The sequence below is a fragment of the Python bivittatus genome, unplaced genomic scaffold (genome assembly GCF_059951505.1).
Source record: "Python bivittatus isolate LINGU-HERP-01145 unplaced genomic scaffold, Pbiv_v1 ctg000530_np1212, whole genome shotgun sequence".
Classification (NCBI taxonomy): domain Eukaryota; kingdom Metazoa; phylum Chordata; class Lepidosauria; order Squamata; family Pythonidae; genus Python; species Python bivittatus.
The window spans coordinates 11,469,294-11,497,095 of NW_028277085.1; the positions used below are offsets into that span (position 1 = coordinate 11,469,294).

A 27,802-nucleotide genomic window follows, 5' to 3' on the forward strand; every position below is an offset into this window, starting at 1 on the left:
GCGCGGAGTCTTCCTCGTAAAATGGCGGAGGGGGGCTGTTTTGTCTGGCAGTTTAACATTTCCCGCCCGAGATCTGTTTTGACTCCAGGTTGCCTTCTCTGCAGAGTTACCATTGCACGGATCTCCCCAGCCAAGTCCCGGGTTGGTGGGTGGGATAACATTAGGGACCCCCCCAGCTGTCCGAGGTGCGACGAGGAAACCAGAAGCAGCGCGCCATTCCCGAGTTGCGCGCGTCGTGAGGGGCAGCGCCTCCGTCCGTGCCATCCAGCATCGTCTGGAGGAGACTTTCTCTTCGCCAGTCCAGCATCCTCCCTGGGGAGGGAAAGGCCGACGGCAGCTGCCCTTGGCGGTCCCTGGGAAGGACCTCGGAGGCAGGAGGGAGAGCCGCGGCCTGGACCCCCGCCACGCTAAGGGAAGGAGGAGAGAAATGCTTGCAAGACTCTGTTACTGAGACCTCACCACAAAGGCAGGATTGGCACTCAGGGCTCGCGCTTCCTGACTGGACCACTGAGGTCCACCTTGCAGTCTGAAAGCCCTTCTCCCCCCTTCCCTTTTCCCTTCCCCAAAACTGGGGAGGGTCCCTTCGGAGACGTCCCCCATGCCCCTTTTCCTTCTGTGGGCTGAGATGCCTTTGTTTGCTTGTTTAATAAATGTACAGGGCCACCCATCTCATATATGTGACTCTGGGCGGCTAACAATTACGATAAAAACAGGGTAAGAACACAACCAGTAATTAAAAAAACAGAAATGACATAACACAGCAGCCGAGAACACGCACAACATCCCACCATCGGTAGAACCAAGAAACGGGCTCATTCGCACTATCGGGGCCCCAGGCTTGACAGCACAGCCGAGTTTTTAATGCCTTGCCAAAGGCCAGCAGGATCTGGGCAAGTCTGATCTCCGGGGAAATGGTATTGCAAAGGGCAGCAGAAAAGGCCCTCCTGGGTCTAGTCAGAAGATAATCTCTTATGGACGGGACCCGGAGCATGCCTCTTCCGCAGGATCTAACAGGACAGGTAGATCCCACTTTGCATGACAGTTGTCTAAGTCTGTGACTCTTCTGTCTCCCAAGGTCATTCCCACACACCATTACCCCGCCAGAGGCAGCACCTCTCTGAAACAACATTAAGTTAGCAGCACTCATTTCACAAGGCATCTCTAAAGTAAAACTCGAAATAAAGAATTTAAAGTTTTAAATTCCAGCTGGCAGGAAGTGTGGGTGCACAATAGCTGTGTCTGCATCGTACACTCCAGCTGGGTGCACAGAATGCATTGAACCAGGCTTGGATTTACCCCACAGCTAAAGCAAGTTTTTAGAAAGCCCAACCAAGGTTAACACTAGGCCTAGCAGGAGGTGTGACTGCATTTGCTAGGCTTCCACCTGATCTGGTTGAGGTGGTGGTGTGAACATGTCCTGTGTCTTTCTACCATCCAATTGTGCCCCAGTTGTGCTTTTTTTTTTAGAACTACTTCCCTAATGGTGCCAAGAGAGAATTTCAAATCATTCTTACTGAATAAAATTTGCAATGGTGGTTTGCCAACTTTTGGGAATAGAACTCATAGCCCTGCAAATGATCTACCATCATCCACGTCAGTGTTTTTCAAACTCGCTTCGAGCATGCTGGTTGGGAAATTCTGGGACTCGAAGTCCGTACATCTTAAAGTTGCCAAGTCTGAAAAACACTGATGTAGATGATGTCGATCATCTGTCAGGAATGTCCAAACTACTATCCATTGAGAGTCCTGAGAATTAAAAGTCCTGTAAGAGAAAACTCGATTCAGGAATTCCTCACTAAGCAGGATCGGACCTGCACTGCTGTTGCATGGGAAATCCTAGTGCTATGGAGAAGTCAAAAGTTATTCCAGAAGAAGGCAGGGCCAAACCACTTCTATACAGTTGCTAAGAGAACAGCATGAATAAGTCCATAAAATCACCAGTAGCCACGTTCAACTTGCAGGAAACTTTACTTTTATTCAGAAACAGGGATTAATCCAGGTGGCTTCCTGTCTGCAAAGGCACAGCTTGTTTTTCAAGCCTTTTATGAAAGCTTGAGCTGTTGAAGCGAAGGAGCCAATTGAGGAGAACCAAAATCCCCAATGAATTAGTACAGCTTGGTCTTATTCCTTGAGAATGTTATTTTTCTTGAGGCTTTAGCTGCTGTTGTTATTTTATTATTCTCTCTATTCCACTATTCAGAGGAGTACCATTGTTTATGTAGTCAAAGCATCACGACCATGAAGCAGACGCAGGTATCAGCAGGGCCTGGGGGACCTGTCACATTTGCAGGAAAAAAAAGGAAAAAAGATCACAAGGGGGGAAGAGGAAGAGCTTTGGTGGTTGCAAAATGACAAAATTTAATGGGCAAAAGGGGTGAGGGTGGAACCCAAAAAATAGGGGTGACATGAAGTGGATGGAATGCTACCTACATCACAACATTATGCTACGGATGGTGGCAGTTGTTGCTGTTGTTAAAACTGTATCTCAAGTCTTTATTCAGAAAGACTGGCAATTATCAAAGAAAATAAAAGGACAAAGATGCCAAGACACTGTGGAAGTTTCAAATCTAATTTATTATAGAGACATCCTGTTATTTTGTCCTCTTCATCCATTAAGGGAAGTATTAACTGTCTTTTATTATACATCTCAGAATTTATTGCCATCAAATCTAACCAGGTATCAACACAATCCATTTCATCAGACACCTTTTAAGTATCTCCCACTTTGATGTGCTGCCAAATACATGTTTCAAAGTTGTAGAAGTACAGGTAGTCTCCAGTTTAAGAATGAGTTCCATTCCCAGATCTGTCCTTAAGTCAAATTTGTATGTAAGCCAGAACAGTATTATCGTATAATAACGTATAAGTAGCATTGTGTAACGAACTTGAACCATTGTGTATTTGACTTGAATTTTGCTACAATAGGCCCTGTTTTTAAATATGGGTCATCGGTAACCTGAGCATTCTTAACCTGGGGACTCCCTGTTTTAAGTTAATTTGTGGGATACAAGAAGAGGACTTTGAGTACAATTGCTGTAAGCAGAGGAATGGAGGTTGAGGCATTGTGAAAGTGACTATGAAATTGACTAGATTGGATTTCCTGTAAGATGGGGTCATGAAACTGGTTCAACAGTGGGCAAAATATCAAGGACATGAGAGAATCCTTCCACCATTGTGTCCCTCAAATGATAGGTGGCAGGAAAGGATTTTAAACAAGAATCAGTAAAACCCCACAACTTTACATCAAATGTGCAAGAACAAAGGAGCCATCGTACACGCTGCACACTTTCAAACAGTAAATTGGATTCAAACCAATAAACAACATTCATGGGAGCAACTGGATTCTCTACTGGCAAAAACAGATGGGATGGGCTTTCTAAAGACAAACATAGATGCCACTGCCTTTTAAGATTTTTTTTTTTTCCAGCTTCCTAATCTAGCAGCTCTGGGACTTCATGGTTTCCCACCCAAGCCTGATCCTGCTTAACATTTTGGGCTAACCAAGATGACTGTTGGCATGGACTTTCTAGCACCTCCTACTTCTCCCACCATGACTAGATGTGTACCTCATGTTCCCATGCACACATTACATTGTTCTGTTTGACCTGCTGCCTTTAGAACATGTTGTGCTGAGCTGTTTGCTGCTTGGAAATCTGCTGCCGTGGTGGCTCACATACCAACCAGGTGGAGGCTGCAGGGCTGATCCTGCTTAGGTGACCTAGTTACCGGGCTGATCGCTCTGCTGCCCTGCAAAATACTATAATTTCAAGATCCTGCTTTCATATGTAGATAGGTAGACAGGCAGACAGACATATTTTTAATCTTTCAGCCCTTCAAACAGAGCCTCTGCAGACCACCTCAAATGAAGGGCAGACCTCAATGCCTAAATACAGTATTGTGTTTGCTTAGTGAGGGCCAAATAATACCATTCATGAAAACTGTCAAATCCGTAGATGCCCAATCAGAAGCTGTTAGGAAAAGAAAATATCAAAGTGGCTTTTGGCTGAACCCATCTCGGGCCTTCTCCACACAATCCCGCTGACAGTTGTATTTCTCTCCCCCCCCCTTTTTTATTTTAATCTGCACGCATTGTAGGTACACATTTTTCCGCCCACAGTTCTGGTGACATGGAATTCCAAATCCTTACATCTCCAAGCAATTACAGAAGACATCGTTCATAATTCCGCTCCCCTCTGCTGGGCTTATATGCTGCTTTCTTTGAATCTGGAGTCTCTCTAGGTGAAAACGCAAAGGCTATGTGCAGTTAAAAGAACCCGCCGCTAACTTTAATGTCTCCCTTTTTCCTATTCTTTTTAATCTGAATCTAAACTAATCTTCTGTTCTTATTAGAGGAAGGGCCTGTGACTGTATGTGTTAAGCCAAGCTTTGATTTGTTTGACTTGCCTTGTGATGTGAACCTAGCCGCTGTGGATTATAAGCCACAGCTCACGGCTTAGCATGTTATGAACACTCTGCTAATTTTAGCTTATTCAATAAATCAATACACTATTGTTCGATGCAACATGGGAACCCCAGGAGAGAGGGAGAAAATGCATGAAAACGATAACCAGACACATACTGTACATGAAGTTTAACAGCTGAATGGGCGTTAATAGCAAGCGTGTCTATTACAAGCTGTGATAATGTCAGAATGACTGCATGCACAAAGTGACATCATCATGATGCAAGTTAACCCAGTTTCATACATGTTGTCATTGTGATGGTGTCATCAGGCACATGTCATCATTTGTTCCCTGTGGCCCTCCTCCCCCCAGGATATCCATGTGTAGCATGGATGTAAGACTGCCCAACTTTCCCACTGTCATGATATAGTCTTCCTTTATCTGACACTTTCCAACTTCTATTAGGACTGCACCTCCCACAATTCACAGTCTGCTGTAGCCCCAACACCTCTGGAGGACTCCAGGTTGTCAGCATATGAATGCATGTTCTGATTGTTTTCAGAGGAGACAATTTAGTGGTTTCCAGCAAGGCAGACCAAGCTATTTTGCTTCTAGTGCAAACAATTCATGGTAAGTCCTTTACCCTCTGCCCCACTCTATGCAAAGAGAATGGACAGACTGATACATAAGGACATAGGAAGAACCCTGCTGGATCAAGTAAACAAAATAGTGTTCTAGATCCAACCAGATGCTTCTAGGAAGGGCTCAAGTAGAATGAGAGACCAATAGCTCACAACTGGTATTGACAGTCTGGCCAGACTGATATAACACATCAACCACGGTGTGAGGCGTAAGCTGGGAGCCAGCAGTTCTCAGGGCAGAGAAGTCAGTTATGTCAACAAACCCTCAGCTTCAGAACCTTAAAGCAAAGAGGAACTGCATCCTCTTGCTGACAGCAGGTCACTGGGGCTCCATTCTACCTGGCAACAAAGATTTTTGTCTAGTTGCGGTGTGTCATGTGCCTGAGAGACTTCGGGGAATCCAAACTAAGCAGCCCTATTAAGCTGCCTGAAGATGTGGGGCTGAGATTTATCGCTGAGTCCTAGTGCAGAGAGCCAGACTCATGGTTTATAAATCCCAAGTCTGGGTTCAGACTACATTTAACAAATCACATTATGGTTAGTGCAATGTAGGTCCAGGAGATTCCAGACATCAACCTTGCTGGACTTCTGCAGCAAATAAATAGATTGATGTCAAAGACTAGCCAGCATTGTGATCACACTTGTCTTTGCGGATTACATCCCCTGAGAATGTGGAAATAATCCTTATAAATGTATGTTTATACATTATATACCCACATGTATATAAATATATGGACTTGGCAAGAAGAGAACATGGACCTCTGTATGCATATTCCCATGTTACGGCGTGATGGAGTTACGGTCTCTGCCTTCTATCTCCCTTGCAGCATTCTCATAAATCCTTCATTCTCCCTGCATGTTACACTAATGAGGTGGCCCACTTATACAATAAGAGGCTTTTATACATGGTTAATCAGTCCCAGAAGCCCATGAACTTCTCTGCTATGCGTTCCTCCAAGCCAAATCTACTTGGCCGCAGCTCTGTCTCTCTTCCATCCCCTCATTTGCCTTTTGTCTTTTTTTTTTTTCCATGGGATCCCTTCCCCGGTTTGTGCTGACCTAATTAAGAAGCCCTCCTGAGCAATGCCCTGGGATGGCTTAATCCCAACCCAGCGTTTCTACGGGATGTTTGTCAGGAGTTCTCTTTGATCCTCTCCAGTCCCACTTGCTTCTCTGCAGCCTGTTGGGTTTTCTCCCTCTTTGCTTCAGGATTTCACACAGAGATCTTCCTGGAGCAGCTTGGCGTCCTTTGTGAGTATTTCGTTCGCTTTGCAAGGTGGCCAGCATTGCTTCTGTTTCTGCACCCAAAGATGCCTCAGCTTTACTGAACTTTTTTTTTTTTTAAGAAAAGGAGCTGTGATGGAGCCAAAGGCTAGCATTTCTATATCCCAGTGAAACCATGCAGAAATTCAATTCACTGTGTACGGTCTTTTATTGAGTCAGAATATTTGTCCCCTGGCTCAACAATATCCATGGTCGAGGTCTTTCCCATGGCTGTATTTCAATTTGTTTTCAGGGTTGATGCCAGGCAGGAAATCCAGCTGCTTCTGCATTCAAACATTTGTTCCATACCAGCAATGATTCTAGCAGCCAATTCCTACATAGGCTTCCTTAGAAGTATGCCACCACATTTAATGAGACTTGCTTCATGTAGACTGAAGAATCAGTGGGGTCTTCCAGATGTACCTATTTCCAGCTTGGCCTAATGTTTTATTGTCAAAAGACTTGGAGAAGCCATCCTGCACCTCTGCCAAAGTGGCTACTCATTTATAAAAACCTTGGCTTTCAAAAGCCTGTCAGATGCCACAAGACTGTGGTTTTGTCTTGGCTGAAGGAGCCCAGTGTAGGTAGCCATGTGTAACTCTGCAGCAGATGACCGGGTTTGCATATTGCATTCGATACTATGCACCTTGATTGGTTTTGACTTAGTGTAGTGTGTAAACCCAGCCCGTCTGGTTTCTGTGTTGTAATCTATGGCTTAATGTGCTATGCATTCAGTCAGTTTTGGCTTTCTTCAACAAACACAGGATAACAAACATGTATGAACTCAGACTGAGCCTTTGCGCCTTTTTCACTTGGGCTGCATTGTATGGAGGAATTATCCTAGTTATTTAATGACAAAGTATCAATCACATACAAAATTCTGAGAGAAAGCAATCCAATCACCATCCTCAACACCCAAAAATAAGTGTTTCCAAAATGTTATGCGAATGAAAGAGCAAAAGCATAGCTGTCACAAATAAATTATATGAGCAACATAAGGAAGCTGCATTTTGTGACTGCAAGTCACACCTCTCTTTCTTTGCCGTTTATTTGTCTTCCAGACTTTGTCATAACAGGCAGGGACAGAAAGATCTTTGTTCCAAGAGTGTACCATTTTCAGTTTGGCCATCGCCAACAGTGAAACTAAATCTATATGCAGAACTGTTCTATGTGAATCTTGGAAAAAAGTAACAATAAGAAGATCTATCTGGCCAATGATTTATCATTGTTGGTGTTGTCAACTTCCTTATTCTGTTTTTAAATAAAAAGGCACATTATTGTTGTTCTTGTTGGTCACACAGTCAGCCAGTTGTTTAGACTGGATTTGGCATTTTTATACACCTATTGAGTCCTTCATTATTATTATTATTATTATTGTTGTTGTTCTTGTTGTTATTAATATTATTGTTGTTGTTGTTGTTATTGAAAAAAGCCACACATAAGTTGAATCAGCTAGTTAGGCAGAGAGAGATAGAGACTTGAGTAAGTAGTGAGAAGATCTGTCTCTCACACTCAGGATCAGCCCTCCAAGGTAGACCAGACTAGAAAACCAAAGTTATGAATGCTAATACTACTTTTATAATAAAGGTATAATAACAGAATCTTGCAAGTCTGAACACACATTCCCCTCCCCCCCCCCTTTATCTTCATGAGAACTAAGGAGGGTCAAGTCTGAGCTGATTTCTCAAATTACATTTCTGCCTTGGACTAAAATTTCTTTTATCTGATCATTGGCTTGGTTGCAGCTCTTCCTTCTGTTCCTCAAGGTTATTTCTTCTTCCCGTTGTATTCCTTAACTGTGTTAAACAGATAGGGCTTGAAGAGAAAGGTTATGTAATAGTATGTGGAAAAGACCTTGAGAGACAGGGCGAAGAGATGCTGCCTAGAGAATAGTCAGATAAGAGAGGGCATAGCCCACAGCTGCATAATGGAAAGAGAAAGAGGCTCAGAAGGGAGCCTCCCTAACTTCTCAGGCTTTAAAGGAGATGGTGGGAGATTCAGCCTGAGAAGTTAGGGAGGCTCCCTTCTGAGCCTCTTTCTCTTCCCGTTATGCAGCTGTGGGCTATGCCCTCTCTTATCTTACCCATCTCTCAAGGTTCTTCTCACATACCCTTACAGGTTGCAACATGATGATAGAACACCTTCTTAAGGTATAGAAGAGTCCAGATAAAGGTAGGAAAGACTTTTTATTGGAACTTTGTAGAATTACAATAGGGCTGCCAGATATGGTCTGCAAGAATCCAGGCAACCAAGAGTTGCAGTTCTCTGTATCGCTTTGCTCCTATCTAGTGATCATCCTGATCCTCGGAGATCAAGATCTGGGAGCCCTCCCTAAGCCAGCCACTCTTGATACTACTGAGCTAGATGGACTGATGAGACATTGAGGGATGAATGTTGCCTTCCATTAGCTTTATGCAGCTCTTTTACATTTTTCTACCTCACCAGATTTTAGATAGGTAATGAGAAAAAAAAATGTGGGCGAGGAAAAAAAACACACCAGGGAAACATAGGAGGATTACAAACTAGAGTTAGTGCCATTTTCCCAACTCTGTGCTAAAATTCAAGGAATGAATGACCAAAGTCATTCTGTGCCATCCAGGCAAGCTGACATCCCACAATGTCCAGCCTCTGATGGATGTCTATGATGGATGTGCAGTCCAAGCTATCCAGAAAGTGTCAGGATTGGGAAGGAGGACGCATATTAAAAAAAAAAAAAAGGTTCAGTAACTCATTACGAGTGGATTCAGATATTGGATTGCCATAATGCGATTTGTCTTTGTCTCCTGACAGGGTTCACCTATGATTTTCTGTCTCCTTTTCTTCCCCCCAGGGGCTGGATTGCAGTACAAAGAGGACAGCAATGGTGAGTTCTGGCTCCCTTCCTTTGTTCCTTCTCAAGTTCTCACTGGGGATATATTTTGGGAGACGCCCCAGATTCAAACCTTCTCTTCAGCAGATTTGGCTCTGCTCATGCAAAACATTAAACCCCAAACCAGCAAACCCCATTCTGGTCTGGCATGTTATACAAACCCAGCCTGTGAGGTGATTTTCTGGTTCCCTGTGATATGTAAAACCAGCAAATCAGGCCCAATGAGCTAATTAGGGTTCAGTTAACTATGGGAAAATATATGCAAACATAGCCAGGATGTCTCTGTCCAAGTCATAAATTGTCTCCATAACCATGTTGGGCTAAAATGGAATTGTCTAGTTGCTGATTCAGGATTGCATGAACTTACAACCAAAAGATTTCCCAACCTCTCCTGTGAGAGGCCAACACTGCGGCCAGCCTGAATCTTTCCTCCACTGTATCCCAAATTGTTGACTGAGGATTGCATGATCAAGGCAGATGCTATCTTCATCTTGCAGTTTCACTCCCAGAGTGGCACCTTCAGGTCTGTTTCGGAAGAGGAGCAGGCCTTGCGGACTAAACTTGAGCGACTGGCCACCAGTGACCATGGTCCTGTGTTTGGGAAGTGTGAGAAAATCCCTGAACACACCCTGCAAAAGGTGAGCATCATGGAAAATTGGGGAGAAACCCAGAAGCAGGAGTTGAGGGCCATGTGCAGATCCAGAAGATGGCCAAGAAAACCACTTGGCACAGATCCATTGCCCAGCTAGCATTGCCACCTACTTTAGAGAGGACTGTAAAATACATTTTGCTGCAAGTTCCTTGTGTTATTTTGCATGTCACTCAGACCTTTTAATCTATCCTCCCCTACCTAACATTGATCATCCTATTCATATGAAGAGCTGTAACCATTTACTTCACAGCCATGGCCACCTAATCCTAAAATCCTGTAGTGCTTAGCCAAGTCTGGGTGATAAAGAGATCCCAGAGGACTAGATCCTGTAAGAGCTCTCCATTAGAAGGTGAGATCACCAGGCACCGAACAGAACAGCTGAACATCACAGCCCTTTTTCTCTTACCGGTCTTTACCTTTCATCTTCTCATCATTCCTAGGACCAGTGTTCCTTTTGTTCCAAAAAGATCTTCATTTGCATTTCTGTTGTACAGTAAGTTATTCCTTCTAGCCTGTTCTTGCTGTACAACAATACATTTATTCTATGCTGTGAGGAAACAGTGGGATTCTATGAGTTAAGCAGCATGCTAAATGGGATTCAAAGGTATACTGTAGCTCGTCTGTATCTCATCAGAACAGCAACCCTCTGCTGGAAGTTTCTCCAGGTCCGAATAAAAGGGGACGCATCAGAAGAAACAAGCAGAGGAGAACCTTGAAGTTGCTTGTGGACACCTAGCCCTGGGGTAGCAGTATGAATGTGCCTTATAAAGAAGACTTCTGAAATTTGGCCGAGGATTGCGTAGTCTTAGGTCCTAAACACAAATACTGTAGAACCAGCTCCAACTTGGAATCACTATCCAACTGTGGACTATGGTGTAGGCAAGTCTGCAGGTTTGAATAGAGGGATTCTAGCCTGTATAGTGATAGCCCTTCAGGGTTCTGCCACTGCTTTTCCATCTTGACCTGCTCCCTGGGCCCCGCAGGTCATAGACTGGTTTTAAGATTTTAAAAGGCATAACTTGAAGGGGAGACCATTAGGCAAACACAGAGCTGTAGGATAGACTGTGAAGGAACAATAAAGTCCAAAAGACGGCACCATTAAACCCCTTCGCTATATTTGCAAAGAAAACTGCAGACATATCAGTGAAGTTACCTAGAGTCCAACGCAACTAAAAAAGGCTAATCTCTCCCACACTGAATGCTGCACTAACTACCATCAGACACTGGATGGCACCAAACCTCTGAACAATAAGGCAACTGTAGGCTCCAATTCAAAGGGTTGACTCCACTTGGATGTCAGTTCAGTTTAGTTCAAAATGTTGGTTTGATTCAGAACCACTCTTAGTATAGAAGAGGACCCACTAGTTTAGAGGATTGTTCCCCACGTATTTCAGAATTTTCCCAGTTACATACAAATAACAGTTACAATTTGGTTTCCACTTTTGGAAGGACTCTGGGACTGCACCCAGACCTCAGGTTGTGTACCATAAACCTTTTGGTTCTCTTTGCTAGGAAGGGTTTCCTCCAATTAGTGACCCAAGAACTACTTTCCCATCCTCCAACTCCTTCTCTACCCCGTCAGGTTATCTTTGTCTCTCTTCCATAGGCTAAAGATGAATTGAACGAGACCCCAGAGAAACGGCAGTTAGCAGTGAAAGAGCTGCAGGAACTTATTCAGGAGAAAGCTCAAGGAGAAGACATCTGCAAAGCAGTTGCTGAGAAAATGCAGGGGAAGGATGACGCTTTCTTCCTTCGTTTCATGCGTGCCCGGAAGTTTGATGTCAACAGAGCTTACGATTTGATTAAAGGTGGGGATTCTTTGATTGAACCCTCCCCTGGACACCTACTCACAGATATGTAACATCACACTTTTTTGCTAGAGGTTTATTTATTTATTTAAACGATTTATAGAGCTGCCCACCTCACAGCAGTGACTCTAGGCAGCGTACAAAGATTAAAATCATCATCACAGTATACATTTGTGACGCTACAGTCAGACAACAACCCCCAAAACAAAGCCACACCACTAACAGAGCTGACCTAACTGCCTGGCCCCAAAAGCCTGGAGGAACAGCCAGGTCTTCAGAGCCTTACAAAAGGCCATCTGGATTTCTGGGTGGATGCTGTTCCACAGGGCAGGCCCAGTCACAGACAAGGCATGGCACTGGGATCCAACATGGTGGCATTGTTTGATGAAGGGAACCTGGAGCGTGCCTTCCCTGCTAGATGGGTGGTCCCGCAAATAGCTTGGTCCTGTGCCATGTAGGTCATTATAGGTGATAACCAGAACCTTGAATTGGATTTGGAAGCCTACTGAGATGAGTTATATTACTCATCTAGCAGGTGCTGGTGCTGGTAATAGATGCCATTGCTATTTGTCTACTCGCCAGCTAGTAGGTCTCAAATTTCTGAGATGGACCGTCTGCAGAGAGGTTCTGTTTGCACTTCCTTGAATGCCAGTTAAAACATCTGTGCAAACAGGAATCCTGATAGAAGCAGGTCTTCTGCTCGCATAGGGGCTTCTATTCACGCTCAAGTCCATGCAGGTCAAATTACGTTTTTGGGCATCCAGATTATTAATTTTAAAAATCATCTTTATGACCTGGGCCTCCCTCAAATTAAAACGGGCAATTTCCATATCACAACAAAAGCTTTTCGTTTATTGATCTATTGATCAGAGTTGATTAACTTGTGGTTGAAAGTAGGCAGCTCTAATTGGAAAACCCTACCTCTGCTGCTAGTTCCACCTTGGAGACTTCAGGTTTTAATTATTGAGCCGTTCATTCATTTAGCATTTCTGATGTGGCATCGTTAGAGCTTCTGTCCCTAACTCCAGGTTACGTCAACTTCCGTCAGCAGTATCCAGAACTCTTTGAAAACCTGGCACCCGAAGCAATACGTAGTACCATTGAAGCTGGCTACCCTGGCGTTTTGTGCAACAGGGACAGATATGGTCGGGTGGTGCTGCTGTTCAACATAGAGAACTGGGATTACGAAGAGATCACGTTTGATGAGGTTGGTATCTTACCGTAAAGGTGTTCCTCACAAAAGCAAGTTTTTTGTAAGTCTTGAACAATCATAGCTCCCCTCAAAGCAGGGAAAACATGGTGGCCCTCCTGATGTTGCTGAACGACAATTGCTAGCTTCCCTCATCTTTGGCGAGGCAACATCTGGGAAGGAAAACATCTGGGTGCAAACTGCAAAAGGAGAAGAGAGATGGCATACAGCTCTGCCTGCGGTATGATAAAAGACCTTCCACCATTCCATCCTCTTCTGTTTTCATGATCTTAATTTCTTTTCTACTTCTTCAGGGCGGGCTGCAGTGTTAAAGTGATTTACTTAGAGAGACCTTCTCTAAGTTGGACCAGACAATTTACATCTGCCAAGAGATGGGAGACTGTCTTAGGGAACATTAAATGAAATGACTTTCTTTTGAATAAGCCATGTGATGTCTTATCAGTTTCAACAGGCATGAATCTCTACTGGATCAGATCAAAGGCATATCTAGTCTAGTCAGGCGTATCTGTAGCCAGTGAAAAGTCTGTTCCCTCTAGGACAGTGTCTCTCAACCTTAGGAACTCTAAAATATGTGGACTCCCAAGCCAGCAACTCTGGGAGTTGAAGTCCACACATCTTAGAGTTGTCAAGGTTGAGAAGTGCTGCTCTACAAGGAAACCCAGAAGCAGAACAAGCAAAATCCATTCACCGGTGTTGGCTATTAAGAATTGTACTGCACTGATATAAGAGCTGGGTTCACACACTGCCCTACACTATGGTTTGTTTGTTTGTGTAGAGGTACCACATCTGCGCTGCAAACATCTGAAAGACCGCTAAATGGCAGCACAGAGTTAATGCTTTCTTTATCTCTTTGCTGCCATCTCATGGTCATTTGGATTTTTGCAGCCCATATTTAGTAGCTTTAATTTAGGGCTTAGCATCAGATGAACTGAACAAACTGTGCTTCGGAAACCCCAATTGATGGATTAGTGTGCTATAATAACTCAGTTAACTGTGGCATGCTAAAAACTTAGCTAACAACAAGTGTGGTTACTTTGATGCAGGAATCCACCCCACATATAACCGTCACAACTTGCAGCCTCTGACTGTGCCCTCCATTCCACCAGGAAAACCAGAAAGACATGTGTTTATAATGATAGCCTAGTTTGCACATCATGACTTGTTTTAATCATGGTTTGTTGAAGAAAACACATTTGGCTGGGAGGTTCACACATTATTCTGTGCTCGGAGCCATGGTTTCCAAACTACAGTGGCTGGATTCATACAGCACGTGCAAAATCAAACAAGCCCCGTTATGGCTTAGCATGATGTATAAATCCAATCCTATCCTTAATGATGACTTCTGTTTTACTGGCATCAGCAGCAGGGCTCATACAAAGTTTTATGGCTGATGTTTCAAAGCCAGCGCAGTAGAGGAAGGTCCATAAAGATGTTGGCGCCTCAGCTGCTCCTCTCCCATGGTTTTACTACAGATCCTTCGTGCCTACTGCCTGATCTTGGAGAAGCTGCTGGAGAATGAGGAAACCCAGATTAATGGCTTCTGTATCGTTGAAAACTTCAAGGGATTCACCATGCAGCAAGCCTACGGTATCAAGCCTTCTGAACTGAAGAAAATGGTGGACATGCTCCAGGTGAGGCCGATCTGCTTGCCTTGACAAGCTAAAAGGATAGAACAACATCAGGAAATTGCCCTAAATAAGGCAATCGTCCTAGAATGTGTGGGCAAGCGATGGGGCTGCGGTACAAAATGGTGCCATTAGGGAAGGACTGGGAGGCACAGTTCCAAGGGGACCACTTCAGCAGAAAAGGAAACATCTCTCCCCCAAATGCAGGACATTTGAAGCCAGTGAACTTGTGCGATATTGTTTGGCATCTAAGGAAAGGGCTCCAGTAAATCCCCTGGGCCGGGACACGCAATGGCTCAGCCGCCCCGTTGCCTGTATGTAAAAGAGAGGTCGATGCAGATCTTTGCAGGGGCGCTTTGCTTTAACAAAGATTCAGTTGCACTGTTTGGTTTGCTCTCTTCTGCTTCTTACACTATTCCGATGAGGTTTCCGCTCAGCTGCTGGCAACATCATTTGCAAGAGCCGGAGAAGGCTGAGATCAAGTGTGTCACCAAGGCAAATCACATTGCCCCTTTGTGGCAAATTGTGTCATTGCGGCGTGTGAAGTGTTTCATTAAAGAGAAACAAGCCCAGCTACCTTAGACCCAGTACATGATAACCTCCTGCTATGCCAACTCTCTTAGAAGAGGTTAATAAAGATTCTGCATCCATTTAAAGCAACCCTGGTTGTCTCTGAGCCCACAACTCTAGCATTATTGGGAAGCTGCCTTGATAAATTTTTAAAAATTTTTAAATTAAAAAAAAAAAAGTTTCATCTCTCTCTAGGCACCTGAGCTTCAGGCCCTGTAAGGAGAATGCTGGCTTGGTGGCTTTGCAGATCCCCTTCAGTTTTCCCACCCAAGGGTGAAATGGACACAAGTTGTTCAGTTTCTCCTTCTTTTTGTCAATGGACCACCAGCATGCAAACCTCCTGTTTACTTGGAGGTTTTCTTTTCTTGGGAGGGAGAAGGGGGATGATTTTGTTGCTGCAGAACCTCTGACAGCTCAGAGGAAAGTGATTCCCACTTCTCAACGTTTCCAAGTTGCCAGAAGCTAGGACAATGATAGATTTCATTCAAATTGCTTCTGAGAATTTGAGGAGTGGAAAAAGCAATAATGTGGAAGTGCTCTTGCCTTGAATGAGAAAGGAGAATTTACATTTTCTCTTCACTTGGTTCTGGGACAGCCTAAATAGCAACCAACTCAGTGATGTTCTAGACTAGCCTTTTCAAATGGACTTCCATCAGATGTGTTGGACAACAACTGGGATCATCCTGAGCCAGGGTGGTGAATAACGTGTAGTCCAACATACCTGGAGGGACCAGGTTGTAGAAGGCTTTGTAGAAGATCTGTCATCTTTCATGAGACCAGTTGGGTAGCAATAAGAGGTAGATGACCCCAGGATGAGGAAGCCTATGTGGTATAAACATCCATCCCAAAATCATGAGCCTCAGACCTCCTTCCCCACAACCACTCTACTGCCCTAACATGCCTAACTATATTGAGGGTTTGAAGTGTAGTGTGGGAACACCCCAAAAGATTAACTGACACAGCAAACCCCAAGAAAGTTAGATTTAGCTGTAAAGACCGAGTTGTGCAAAGGGTTAATAATTCCACCCCATCAGTCATGTTAAGAAAATAGCTAAACCCTCTCAGTTAACCCATTTCATCTACCTAGACCTCCAAGAGTGAAAAAAGAAGACCTCCATATTATAGAGCTCTCGGTCAAGGTTTGGCAGCACAGAGAACACTTCTCAGACACTCCCTGCAGTGACCAAGCCACACCTAGCCTGGTTGGCTGGCCCATCCATGTGCACAGGACTACTGATATAATGAACCCTTGCCAAGGGCAACCAGGCCTGACTGAAAAAAGACCTTTTATTTTATTTTATTTATTCAATTTATATAGCCACCCATCTCAGACCAGTGACTCTGTTAGATGGCAGGAGACAGATGTTGCTGCCATGTAGAGATCATCTGCATTATTGCAGGTTAGACTTGGTGGCCCTAGCCTTGCCAGGACTCTCCTGATGCAGCGGCTTACGAAATACAAGGCTCTTCCAGCTGAAAATAGGGGGTGGAGACGACTCTGTATTCACAACAGGTTCATTTTTTGACCCAGTTGCTGTGACTATGCCCTGCCAGAATCACAGATAGGGAGATGTGACTCGTTTAGTGGATGAGATGTTGTGTGAACAGGGCTAAGAAGAAATGTAGTTTCCTGATAAATGAGACCTTGCTTAAGCCACCCCAGTTTTCCATTTTTCTGGCTTTCACACTTATCTTTGGAATTCCCAGGATTCCTTTCCAGCTCGGTTCAAAGCCATCCATTTCATCCATCAGCCTTGGTATTTTACCACCACCTACAACATTGTCAAACCATTCCTGAAGATCAAGCTTCTGGAAAGGGTGAGTTGTACAGTTGTACGGTATATGTTGTTTTCTTTTTCTACCATAGGCACAGGCATTGTAAGCCAGTTAAGTATTGGAGATTTGCAGCTCCCATCCCTCCTACCTCTTAGATAATGCCTAACTTCTTGATAGATGGAAGTCCAATGTAATGTTTTTGGAGGTTGTGTGGGGAATGGGGAAAGAGGTGGTAAATAAGGCGTCATTGCTCACATGGGTAGAGAGTTGAATTCTTCTTTCTTTTCCAGAGAGAAATGTGTGGGTGTAGTTTGTTTGTTTAAAACAAGTGTTAAAATTATTTAAGGCTTACCATACAGGGCTTGGGTGTCTCTTGCCTGAATATGTTGGGAAACATATTCCCAACAGCTAAAATTAGATTTTAAAAACAGCAGGACAAGCAGCCCCCAGTGAAACCCAGTTCTCTTCTGCTCACCCCTTTCCTTTTGTACTCAGGTATTTGTGCACGGTGATGAACTGGACTCCTTCTTCCAAGAGATAGATGCTGGTATCTTGCCAGCAGATTTTGGAGGTAACCTCCCCCCATATGATGGCAAAGTCATTGCTGAGAAGATTTTTGGGACCTCGATGGACACGGAAGACACAACTCTCTAAAAAGTAGCAGCCTGAGGTGGAAGACCAGCCTCAGCCTTTCTTTGAAACGTAGTACTGATGGAGAAAACAGATTGTGATCATAAGCTCTGATTGTACCTCTTTGCATTGTAGCCACCCTGTCATCAAAGGCAGAGGTTCCTCCTGTCCAGAAGCCACTGCTGTCACTCTATCTCAGCTCTCCCCACTGAGGAAAAGCAAGGAAGCAGGAGGAGAAAACTACCAATGCCTGTGGTGGGGATGCTATCAAGAAGGCATTACTGGTTTGGTTCACTCTGAGCCGAACAGCTGCTGGTGCAATGGACCAGATTAGCACTGGGTTATTAGGGCTAGGACATTGGAAAAGTATGTCTTCACCCACAGTTGCATATTTTAGGAGCACAATACTGATGAGCTTTGGAAGATGGTTCTAAGTTGGGAGCGGGGGGAACCCATGGAATAGAATAGGAAGTCTCCACAGAAACCCTCAGGCCAACTGAGTTTTTCCAGACTTTTTCAGTTTCAGCTGAGTTTTGTAGCAAACAGAAATGGTTCCAATAACACGCATGCTTTGGTTTAAATTGCCTTAGTAAACGAAACGCCCCAATCACCAGGATTGTTTGAATGCTCCGTACTTTAAAAGAGATCGAGACCAACCTGCTTTAAGCAATTGGGCAGTACCAATCAGCGACAGATGCATTTTTGTCTTATTTAGTAATTTGTCTTATTCTGCTTACTTTATTGGGTTTCAGTTCATCCCAGGGGACAGCCATATCTCAAAGACAGAGCACTGGCTTTGCCTATGGAAGGTCCCAGACTCAGCTTTTTACTTCTTCACATATAGCTGGAAAAATTCCTGCTTCCGTAAGTCCAGCATCATCTTGCAATTTTGCAGACTAGTGTGTGCATTTTTTCCCCCGGAATGACCATCATCTCATGCCTGCCTGAAATCTCACAAGATTCTAATATCCTCTTCCTTAAACGGTTGTGAGGTCTCAGCTAAGAGTAACAGTGGGAGACTTCGCAGCCTCTTAAAAACTTCAGCCAGTTCAAAAATAGTGTTTTTTTGAAGATCACCTTCATTTGAAGGAAGCTTGGATGGATGCTGAGGATATTTTGATATGCAGGTAACCATGTTGCGGAGACCGTGGCTAGACTAATGATCTGATTTATCACAACATGTAACTTCAGCCACTGATTCCTACTATGAAGGTATGCTACACAATAGTGTTGGGTTCACCTAAACACTGAACCAAAATAAGCTTATATGATAGCTTAGCATGTTGTATAAATCTGGCTTCTTATATGTCTTTCATGCTCATTTCTCAAGAGGACCCTAGAAAAGATGGATTACAGGCCGGGCTGTGTTGTTTTGGGTAGTGGGCCCTTCAATCACATGCATCCTAAGATGGCTATCTAATCTGGCCATCACATATAGCTGCAAACATTCAGCTCGTCCTCCGTCAAATGCCGAGTCTTTACAAGACAATGGTCCGTTGCATTTCCCCAAGTGTAAAATTCAAACCAGGAGCCCAGAGAGAGATGATCAGTGAGCCTCTTTATCCACATATCCTGCGCTTGGGGCAATACCCCCTTGTGGCTTGTTCAATGGGAACCAGAAATACTATCCAAAGAGAAACCCCTTCTGTTCTACTCCTTGTTCCATGAAATCAGATCTCTAGCAGTCGCCACCTCTTTCCCTATCCCGCTCATACGGCTAAATGCTAGGCTTGTTTGGTTTGTGAAACAGACCAGCAGGGGTCCCTCTGAAATAGAAACCATTGGAGGAAGCCTACAAGAGAGTCATTTATTCGATGACTGGCTTTTACTCAAGCCAAACAGGACACACACTCTGAGGCTGCAGAGAGACTGGGGCCTTTCTGAATGCAGAAAGCCACCCACATGAGTAGCCTAAATTCGCTCTCCGGGAGACAATAAGATCTTATGCAGAGAAGAGAGGTGGGATCAGACATTTCTTTGCCATCTCCCAGAAATTAATTTCCCCATGAGAAGGGCAAGACCGAGAACTCTGTCTCTCAGTTAGCAGAAAGCTGGAAACAGCCGAAGCCCTTCAATTTTCATCTTTCAGTCTGTGCCAGTTTGTAACTTGCTCCAAACCAATTCAAGGCACAATGATCTTTCCCCAACTCACAGAAAATCTGAACGCTCACTTGACTTTTTCTGAGAGCTGGGAGAGGGAGTTAAACAAATCTATTTATTTAGTCAGGCCTTTAGACTAGAGGCCCTGTAAACACTACCACCGTATTCGTTGCTCAAAGGAATGCCATGAAGCAGAGAAACTGTTTTTCAAATCACATTTGTTATACACAACTTTGGCCATTTTTTTTCTTTCACATTCTGTACCCTTCAAACTCCTTTTCTTCTGGTTTATTCATATTTCTTAAATTCCCAGACCTAAGATATTTTCATGTTTTCCTACTATTTTTAGGCTCCTATTATTACTAATACCATTATTTTGAAGGGGGTAGGCATTTCTCTTTACACTGAGCACTACAGCTGATTGTCTTTTTGTAGCATATAAGCATCTTAGCTGAAATGCCATCCATACAAAACATAGTAATCTGTTGCGAGCTCTTAGCTGACTTTATGAGAAATTTGGCACAGGAAATATTTGCAATAGCTCCTGTACTACATTATTTCACTTCCTTTCCACACTTCCTAAACTGGGAACGTACAAAAACTAAATTACAGTGTAACACTTCCAGTAGATTATAAACTGCAAGCTAAATTAAATGTGCAAAATAGCAAGTTCTGTATCTTATATGCAGCGTTTGTCAACCTTAAAATGGGAGCATCAGCGGGTTGTCAGCATCAAGTCGAGAACTTTATGTTAGTCTAATTTCAGACACAGGAGTTTTCAACAATAAACTGTTTCAGGTTAAAATGTGTGTTTGTATATGGAGATCTGTATATGCATATTAAACAGAGACTGATTGCTTGCAGTAGTTAACTGCCTCTACCTGAAATCACCCCAACGCATTTGACTCTGCCATCCCAACAACAATTCTGCATCTGTTTGGTTTTGGTGGTTGGACCTCTGGGGAAAAATAATACACGTCGAAGTCTAAATCCCAAGTCTATCTATTCCTGTCCGAGTAAAGAGTAATGATGAGACACAACTCCTCATTGCGAACTCAGTTAAGTTCTTTATTTTTTTTTTAAGCAAAGAAATTCCATTGAATCAAATAACAAAATTACTGTTCTGCAATAGCCTTGATTTATCACACACAGAACAAAAACAAAAACATATATCAAGGACACACTTTTCTAAGTTGGAAAGATTAGCAGATTTAGAAAAAAATTGCATTGCTAGTTGCAGATCTTCATCCCACAGACAACTGGTCCAACGACGAACCAGCAGTGAGAATCGCACACAAAAACTCCTCAGGGCAGCATTTTTGTTTCTAAAGGAATTGGGATTGTGGAAGCAAAGGTTTCCAAAATATCTCTTGGAATCCAAAATTGCCAGTAAAGCAAAACTGAAGTTCAACAGACTTAAAACAAAAAGAGAGCAAAAGCATTCAACTCACTCCAGTAAGGCAGCTGCAGTGATACAAATGAAGAGCACAGGTACAGGTCTAACTTCCTGAGGTGTTGGGTCCCTCCACTAGGACAGGTTCAAGAGGAAAAAGAAAGAAAGAAAAAAAGAAAAAAAGCCTAACAAATCAGGATTTCCCCTCTTTAAAAATTGTGCTTTTTTTAAATCAGGAGAAAGATTTCCCAACATGACTAAATGGATTTGCTATCAAATACAACCCATTCTAAATAGGTGTGATGAAATTGGCTTGGAAGGTGATAAAATAACCCATGGATGCAACCTATTAGTGGCTTAAATTCTCCTAGGTTTCAGGCAATGTTACTACTTTCTACTCTGATATGAAATTGGACCTCTTGGGATAATGGCATGGTTGTTTGTACAAGCCTAGATATTACTGGATAGAACATCGAAACAAAAGCAAAATAAAAACCGTGCCGTCAAATATGGGATTTCTGCCCACATTTCAGGAATTCTGAGAAGAAACTGGGCTTGTTCCACTAGGACTGGAATCAGCAAACTGCTGGGACTTTGGTGGTCCCAGGACCTGAGGATCTAAAAGAAAATACACTGCACAAAGAAATGAAAGATGCATGTCTTCTGGTAGAAAAAAGAGAAAAGGGAGGGAAATGGCAATTCTCAGTTCCAGCTTAGCAAAATGCTGCCCATTCATGGTTGTGCCCTTTAATGAAACCAGCAAAAAGAACAGAATACTTAAAATGGGATACATACAGTTCTCAAACTAGATTCTCCCCCGCCTCCCCGATGATTTATTTTTATTTTGTCATGGATCTCATCAAGGACACTTCAAGGGGGGGGGGGGAAAACCAGACTTAACAAAATAATTCCAGGCAGAAACACATATACTTAGCCCAACGGATGTTTGCAAAGGCCAAAAGCTAAGGACTCCCAACACCAGTGCAACACTGTGTGGCAGTGTAGTGCACTGGGTAGAGTCCTTTCCTTTGTGGATGAGCAAAAAATCCTCCCACAGACAAGCTGCCTTTTGCTCTGATTAAGAGGATCTGCGGGAAATGAACCAGGTTTGCCATTAAGACCATCACGTAACATGCGAAATAAACAGAAGGTGGGGAAAGGTGTGGTATGGACACTTAAATCTTCTTTCTGATGACTACTGCTGCTGCCAGGCGAATCGCTCTGAGTTAAAGTCAAAATGCCATAGTCGGGACTCTTATTGAGGCATTTTCCTATGACAGAAATCCCACTTGGGAATGTGGAAGCTCTATTCTGCACATCTAAAGGAAGTGAACAGCAACAGAGCTTACATCAGTGTAACAATGCAATCTAAGGAAAACTTCATGCTTTGCTCTTTATGTGCATGAGACAGTTAGGGACGTGTGTTTTGTAACAAATTTTCCCTATTTTTTGACACACATATGCACATCAATGCTATCAGCCTATATCTGGGACTAACACATCACTAAGATTAATATTGAGTTGTAATGTGACCTGAGGACCTGGTCACATATACCTTTAGATCAGAAATAGGTAAGATTTCTGGGGCCGAGGATGACACACGGGTGCACTAATCTATCTGCTGCAGCATGGCAGGGCCATCACTAGAGGGCTGGGCCAGAATTTTCAACTCTGTTTAAAAAACAAATATATGTGTGAAGCTATCAGAGACTTAATGCACCTATGTTACGTATTTTAAAGAAAGCAGAGATCATGTGGCTGAATTTCAGCAAATGTTCTTGAGGGGATGAGAATGAAGTAGAAAAGGAATGGAAGGTGAAATGTAGTCCACCAGTTGGCTATTCCTTCTTTACATATAGATCAAAGCCTAAGGACCACTTGCAGACTATCATAGATTTGGGAAATGCACCTTTGACCCACAGAAGGCTATCTTTAATGCAAAGACATGCTGCCAAGACATTAATTCTACCACAGCTGTTGCCAGGAAAGGGTTGGCTTATATCTTTTGGTCAACTGGCAAAGCTGGCTTCAACTCACTCTTGCCACAGGATGAACCATTTGGCTGTAACAGCTCATCAAGGGGGCTTGATGCAATTCTCAACACTGCCTTCATTAAAAAAGGGGGATGCGATGGGCTCGCCCCAAAATGTATGGGCAGCAAGATCTCCAGTTTACAAAAAAATATCTTTAGAAAAACAATCAGATATAAATTCTGAACGTACAAAGCAAAGAAAATCCTTCAAAAAATTAGCTTTTCCAGAAAAAAAGTAACAGAAGGAATGATTTACCGAGTTTAAGATAAGTGGTAGAAAAATGTCTCAAAAGACATAACCTCCTGATTTGTTTCCAATAAGTTTCAAGCAACATTTTGTTTCACTAAAGTAAAAAAGGTTTAGTATGTAGGTATACAAATTGGCAGCTATCTCCTGTTGGTCAGTTTTTCATCACTCCTCTCTTTTCCTTATAGAATCTTTTTTTTTTTGGGGGGGAGGGTTAGAATTCAATTTATCACAAACTCACTTGGGTTTCCTTTCATTGATGCAGCAGAAAATATATCAAATGTGGGACTTAAAAGACACTCCTTTGACTGTCCAACTTAGTGAGAATTTTGGTTTTCCCGCTACATCTGGGAGATATGAGAGTCTTATTACATTTACAGCATAGAGCAAATGAAAATGATTTTCCAAGGGGTTGAATAGTTTTAAATGAATTTAAATCATGAAAGCAATCCTCCTTGAAACTGCTACATTATGTAACTGCACAACTTTGTAAGCCAGGTTCCAAAATTTAAAGGAAGGATTAATTCTTTGTCATACTATACTCAAAACCAATCTGTACCTGGTTTTAAAAAAAAAAAGGGAAACTCTATCCTCATAGCCCCTTCAGCAACCACGGCTATTAAGTGCCTTTACTTGCAAGGACATTTATAATTTTAATTCACAGCAATTATTTTATCAATTGGATTTCCTTCAGGGGTGTTGAAATATACTATTCCCAGCCATTAAGGCAAATACATCGGAATTGAGGGGGAGCACCAGGTTAGGAAAAGCCTAGATTTATCACGTTTATTTTAAATGCAAAACACAATAAAGGTCCTATTTGGGCGGAAGTCATGTTACAATCCCTGGCTCTCAGAGTCAGATCAAAAAGTACAATATGTCTTATTGACTGCTAGGAGAGCTGGCTTTGGTAAAATAATCACGTGCTAAAAAGGAGAGAAAGCTGGAGATGGAAATGATGAAAATTAGTATTATGATTCTTATAGCCTGCTTTCTAATACGCTGTGCAGGTGACGAAAAATAAGTCATGTTCATTCCTATTTTATACACTGCAACAAAGGAAACAGTTGAAACATCTAGGTTTTTGTTTTTTTGTTTTTAAGTGGAAGAGAAATAAGCATTTGAGATCATTAAAATGTTCTTCTGCAGCCAAAAGCATATGCTTATCTTGGATTTGGTGTCCAGGGAAGGAGCAGGAAATGCTAAAAAAGCAAAATAAAAATAGATTAACAATTTAAAGTCTACATGGGGGTGGGGGAGAGGAGAAGGAAACCTGAACCTTGTATTATGTGATCATTCCTATGTGAGAACTTCCTATATGATCTTTCCTATGTGAGAACAAAATAGAATCTGAATTCACTTACTGTGCTTAAGTCACACAGTTTGTTGAACAGGTCAAGACTACCCATCTGAGGCTGGGGCACTTTGATTCCTGATGTGAGAAATGCACCTTTGCTACAGGCAATTATTGCTCAATTAAAAAAAAAAAAAGAATGAAAACCTCACAAACATAGTATACACTTTTGTGAATCTCAAAACTGGCTGGAAAGATACCCCATACATTTTATTTTCAAGAAAGACTTTCTAACCATTTAAAAACCAAGTGCCCGCTATAATTAAAGTGTCTAGGCAGCAAACCAAAAGGTTGAAGCAATAAAGTGCTAACTATTATGGGGACTATAATGCAAGGGAATGACTATTAAAACGTAATTAGACTATGCCATAAGGAAGGAACACTAAACCAACAGTTCTAAATAGAACTGCAGTTGAAAAATAGCCTAATGGAGATTTATATATATATAATTAATATATAATTAAGATGTGTCGTTTTTCACTTTCAGACTGGAAACTTGCTCAGTGCCAAAATCTGTTTCTCTATCGTAGAGCAGCAAAAATGCTGCTTCTTCGCTGTATCTGCATTACTGCATCTCACCCTAATGCAAGAGTTGCCAATCTCAGTTGATGTCAGTAGGCTGAAAAACTAATGAGCAGCTTTGGGCTCCGGGAATTGCAGAAGCCACTAATAGTTAAGGCATTCAGTACAATTTCTTTAAATCTATCCCCAACTTCTCTAAGCCAAATCAGTTGCGGCTTTCAAAACGTTACTATACTGCTCTGGTATATTGGGGAGGTAAAAAGAATGTGGGTGTTTTGTTCCTGCCATCCTTCACGTATGAAGCTTCTCTAAAGGAAAAAAAAACAACAACAGACAACTCACAGACTGATGGTCACTGGTTTTCACTTACAGACAGTATTAAAAGGCCTGGTTAGGAGCACTCACAACTCTGATGTCAAATTATAATACCTCATTTTAGAAAAGGCAACTGTCACAAGGCTACTTGTTTTAATCTCAAGTAGTAACAGAGCAGGGAATCTACTGTTCAACCCCAAAGCTTTCTATGTGGAAAGTCCCAATGAAAAAGCAAAGCATGTGATTAAATATACTCAGCCAGCATTCCAGAATCCTGGAATAAGGACTGACTGGATCTTTCAAATATTTCCAAAGCAATCTAAACCCTTGAAATGCATTAACAAGAAAGGGTGAGGTTCTTCCTCACTTGAGGGGTGAGATTCTGGACATTCAAATTCCACGTCTTTCTCCCCTGCTTTGCACGCAGCTGTACTGATGGCCTGTAGAGAGGATTTGTTGGTGTCTTCCACAAACATATAACACTTCCCTCCTGCTAGGGCCAGTGGTGGCAACAAGGTGAAACAAAGCCACAAAGGAAGTACACTCCTATCTCGCATTAGTAACACGCTACGCAACTTTTGCAAAACAACCAGAGGAGGTTATTTTGTTTTCTTTGAACAGTGAAAGTATAAGCGTTGGAACATCTTGCTGCTTTCAAAGATGTTCTGTTGTTCCACTGGTTTTGGAACCTTATAGAAAGCTACAGGCAGCAACCCCCAAGAGACTGGAAGAGTTTTGTCACTGCGTGAGTATGCTCCAAGCACACTCCCAAATTGTTCAAAATAGCAACTCCTTGGGTTGTAACTCTATTTGGCATGAAACACTGTGGTCAAACGCCTACATTGAAGATGATCAGGCCTGGCCTGGAAAAGCAGGAGGGAAGAAGAAGAAGATGGGGACTAAGTTGGAAACAACCTGAAAAGTCTTTGGGACTGTTTATTCTTGGCCAGATGATTGTTCCGTATCTGAGCAATGAGATTTATTCTTCTCCCACTGACAGATGGCATTCGCGTATTGCACCACTAGTTTATCCATCCAAGTGAGGGGCTCGGGAAAAAGTACTGAACCCTCAAAAAATCCCAGGTGGCCTCCATGCAATGGTAAGACAAACATGACGTTCTCCCGTTTTTCTGAAAGAGTAAAAATAAATGACGTTTAGAATTCAATTTCATTAGCTTTGGACTTGCCAAAGCATGTTTTCCAAGTTTAGTCTATTTTCTTGGCTGTGATGTATAGTTAATAGGCAGCCACAAATGATACTAAAAGCAGTCATCATATACTGATCAAAAAAGATTGTTTCAGTCAAGATGAAAGCCAGCAAGCTACAGAAATCAAATCCACCCTTGGTATCTCCCACTGATGTTTCTAGAAATACAAATTCTTCCCATTCTTCTCCTTCCCACATATTGAGTTTTAGACTGTCTCTTCTCCATACTGCAAAGTGGGATGACATTACATACAGCAAATTGTAACATGAGAAAACCCATGATGTTTTGTCTCATGTCTCTTTCTGGCAAAAGCCGTGAAAAGAAGTCATAGCCTGCTTCCATGTAACCCAGAAGATCTATTCTGTAGGGCAGTGTTTCTCAACCCTGGCAACTTTGAGATGCTGGCTGGGGAATTCTGGGAGTTAAGTCCAGGCATCTCAAAGTTGCCATGGCTGAGAAACACTGCTGTAGGGCATTACTTTAAACAGAACCCAAAGAGAAGCAAGAAAACTGAACTTATCCTGACCCGTTGGCTATACAGGTAGTCCCCAGGTTAAGAACACCTTGTTTAAGGATGACCCACAGTTAAGAACGGAGCCTACTGTAATAAAATTTGAGTTAAATACACAATGATTCAAGTTAAATACACAATGATTCGAGTTAAATACACAATGATTCGAGTTAAATACACAATGATTCGAGTTCATTACGCAATACTACTTATACGGTACTATGCAATAATACTACTCTGGCTTACATACAAATTCGAATTAAGGACAGACCTTGGGGATGGAACTCGTTCTTAAACTGGGGACTCCCTGTATTCCACATTATAGTAAGGCTGGAAAGAAAAGTTCAAGCAAAGTTTGGGGCTTACCTGAGAGGGCTCTTGGGATTGATAAGAGGCTATCATGCACCAATGGGTCATCAGCAGCATTAACTAGCAAGAGGGGAACAAAGATCTGAAGACAGAAAAGAACAAGATACAAGTTTTGACTGATTTATTTCATTAAAAAATATGCATCTTGCTCATAAAGTCATAATTGAGTGTCACATCTTAGGGAGACCTGAACATGCGGAAATTCACATCCTGATAACGGTGCTGACTTAATGATCTAGGGCATTTTGTTGAAAACTATTCCAGTAGAGGTCATGGATTCAGAATGCAATTCTGCATGTACTTG

General features: G+C 42.6%; 2 protein-coding genes across 3 annotated transcripts in view; one reads left to right on the forward strand and one right to left on the reverse strand.

Annotated features, from left to right (window-relative positions):
* The first annotated feature begins 9,640 nt into the window (after positions 1–9,640).
* RLBP1 (retinaldehyde binding protein 1) lies at positions 9,641–17,471 on the forward strand. The gene is made up of 6 exons (XM_007433193.2): positions 9,641–9,814; positions 11,435–11,636; positions 12,665–12,843; positions 14,319–14,477; positions 16,749–16,859; positions 17,313–17,471. Exons 1-6 carry the CDS (start codon positions 9,641–9,643, stop codon positions 17,469–17,471), a joined length of 984 nt encoding a protein of 327 aa, XP_007433255.2.
* Positions 17,472–20,594: 3,123 nt separating this feature from the next.
* The window catches only part of ABHD2 (abhydrolase domain containing 2, acylglycerol lipase), a 30,342-nt gene continuing 23,134 nt past the window's right edge, over positions 20,595–27,802 (reverse strand). Inside the window, exons 10-12 of one of the 2 annotated variants that reach the window (XM_015888924.3) lie at positions 27,496–27,580; positions 26,326–26,540; positions 20,595–24,421 (exon numbers count right to left, since the gene is read on the reverse strand). In XM_015888924.3, coding sequence (XP_015744410.1) covers positions 26,347–26,540; positions 27,496–27,580 — 279 coding nt within the window. In that variant the 3' untranslated portion in view covers positions 20,595–24,421; positions 26,326–26,346. Of the gene's footprint in view, positions 26,541–27,495; positions 27,581–27,802 lie in introns of both variants that reach the window. The other variant, XM_007433189.4, reaches the window with a different exon arrangement.

Coding starts and splice junctions, on each gene's coding strand:
- RLBP1 (XM_007433193.2), top strand. CDS start 9,641: ATGATCAAGGCAGATGCTATCTTCATCTTGCAGTTTCACTCCCAGAGT. Junction 11,637..12,664: donor AGCTTACGATTTGATTAAAG/GTGGGGATTCTT, acceptor CCCTAACTCCAG/GTTACGTCAACTTCCGTCAG. Junction 14,478..16,748: donor AAATGGTGGACATGCTCCAG/GTGAGGCCGATC, acceptor TGGAATTCCCAG/GATTCCTTTCCAGCTCGGTT.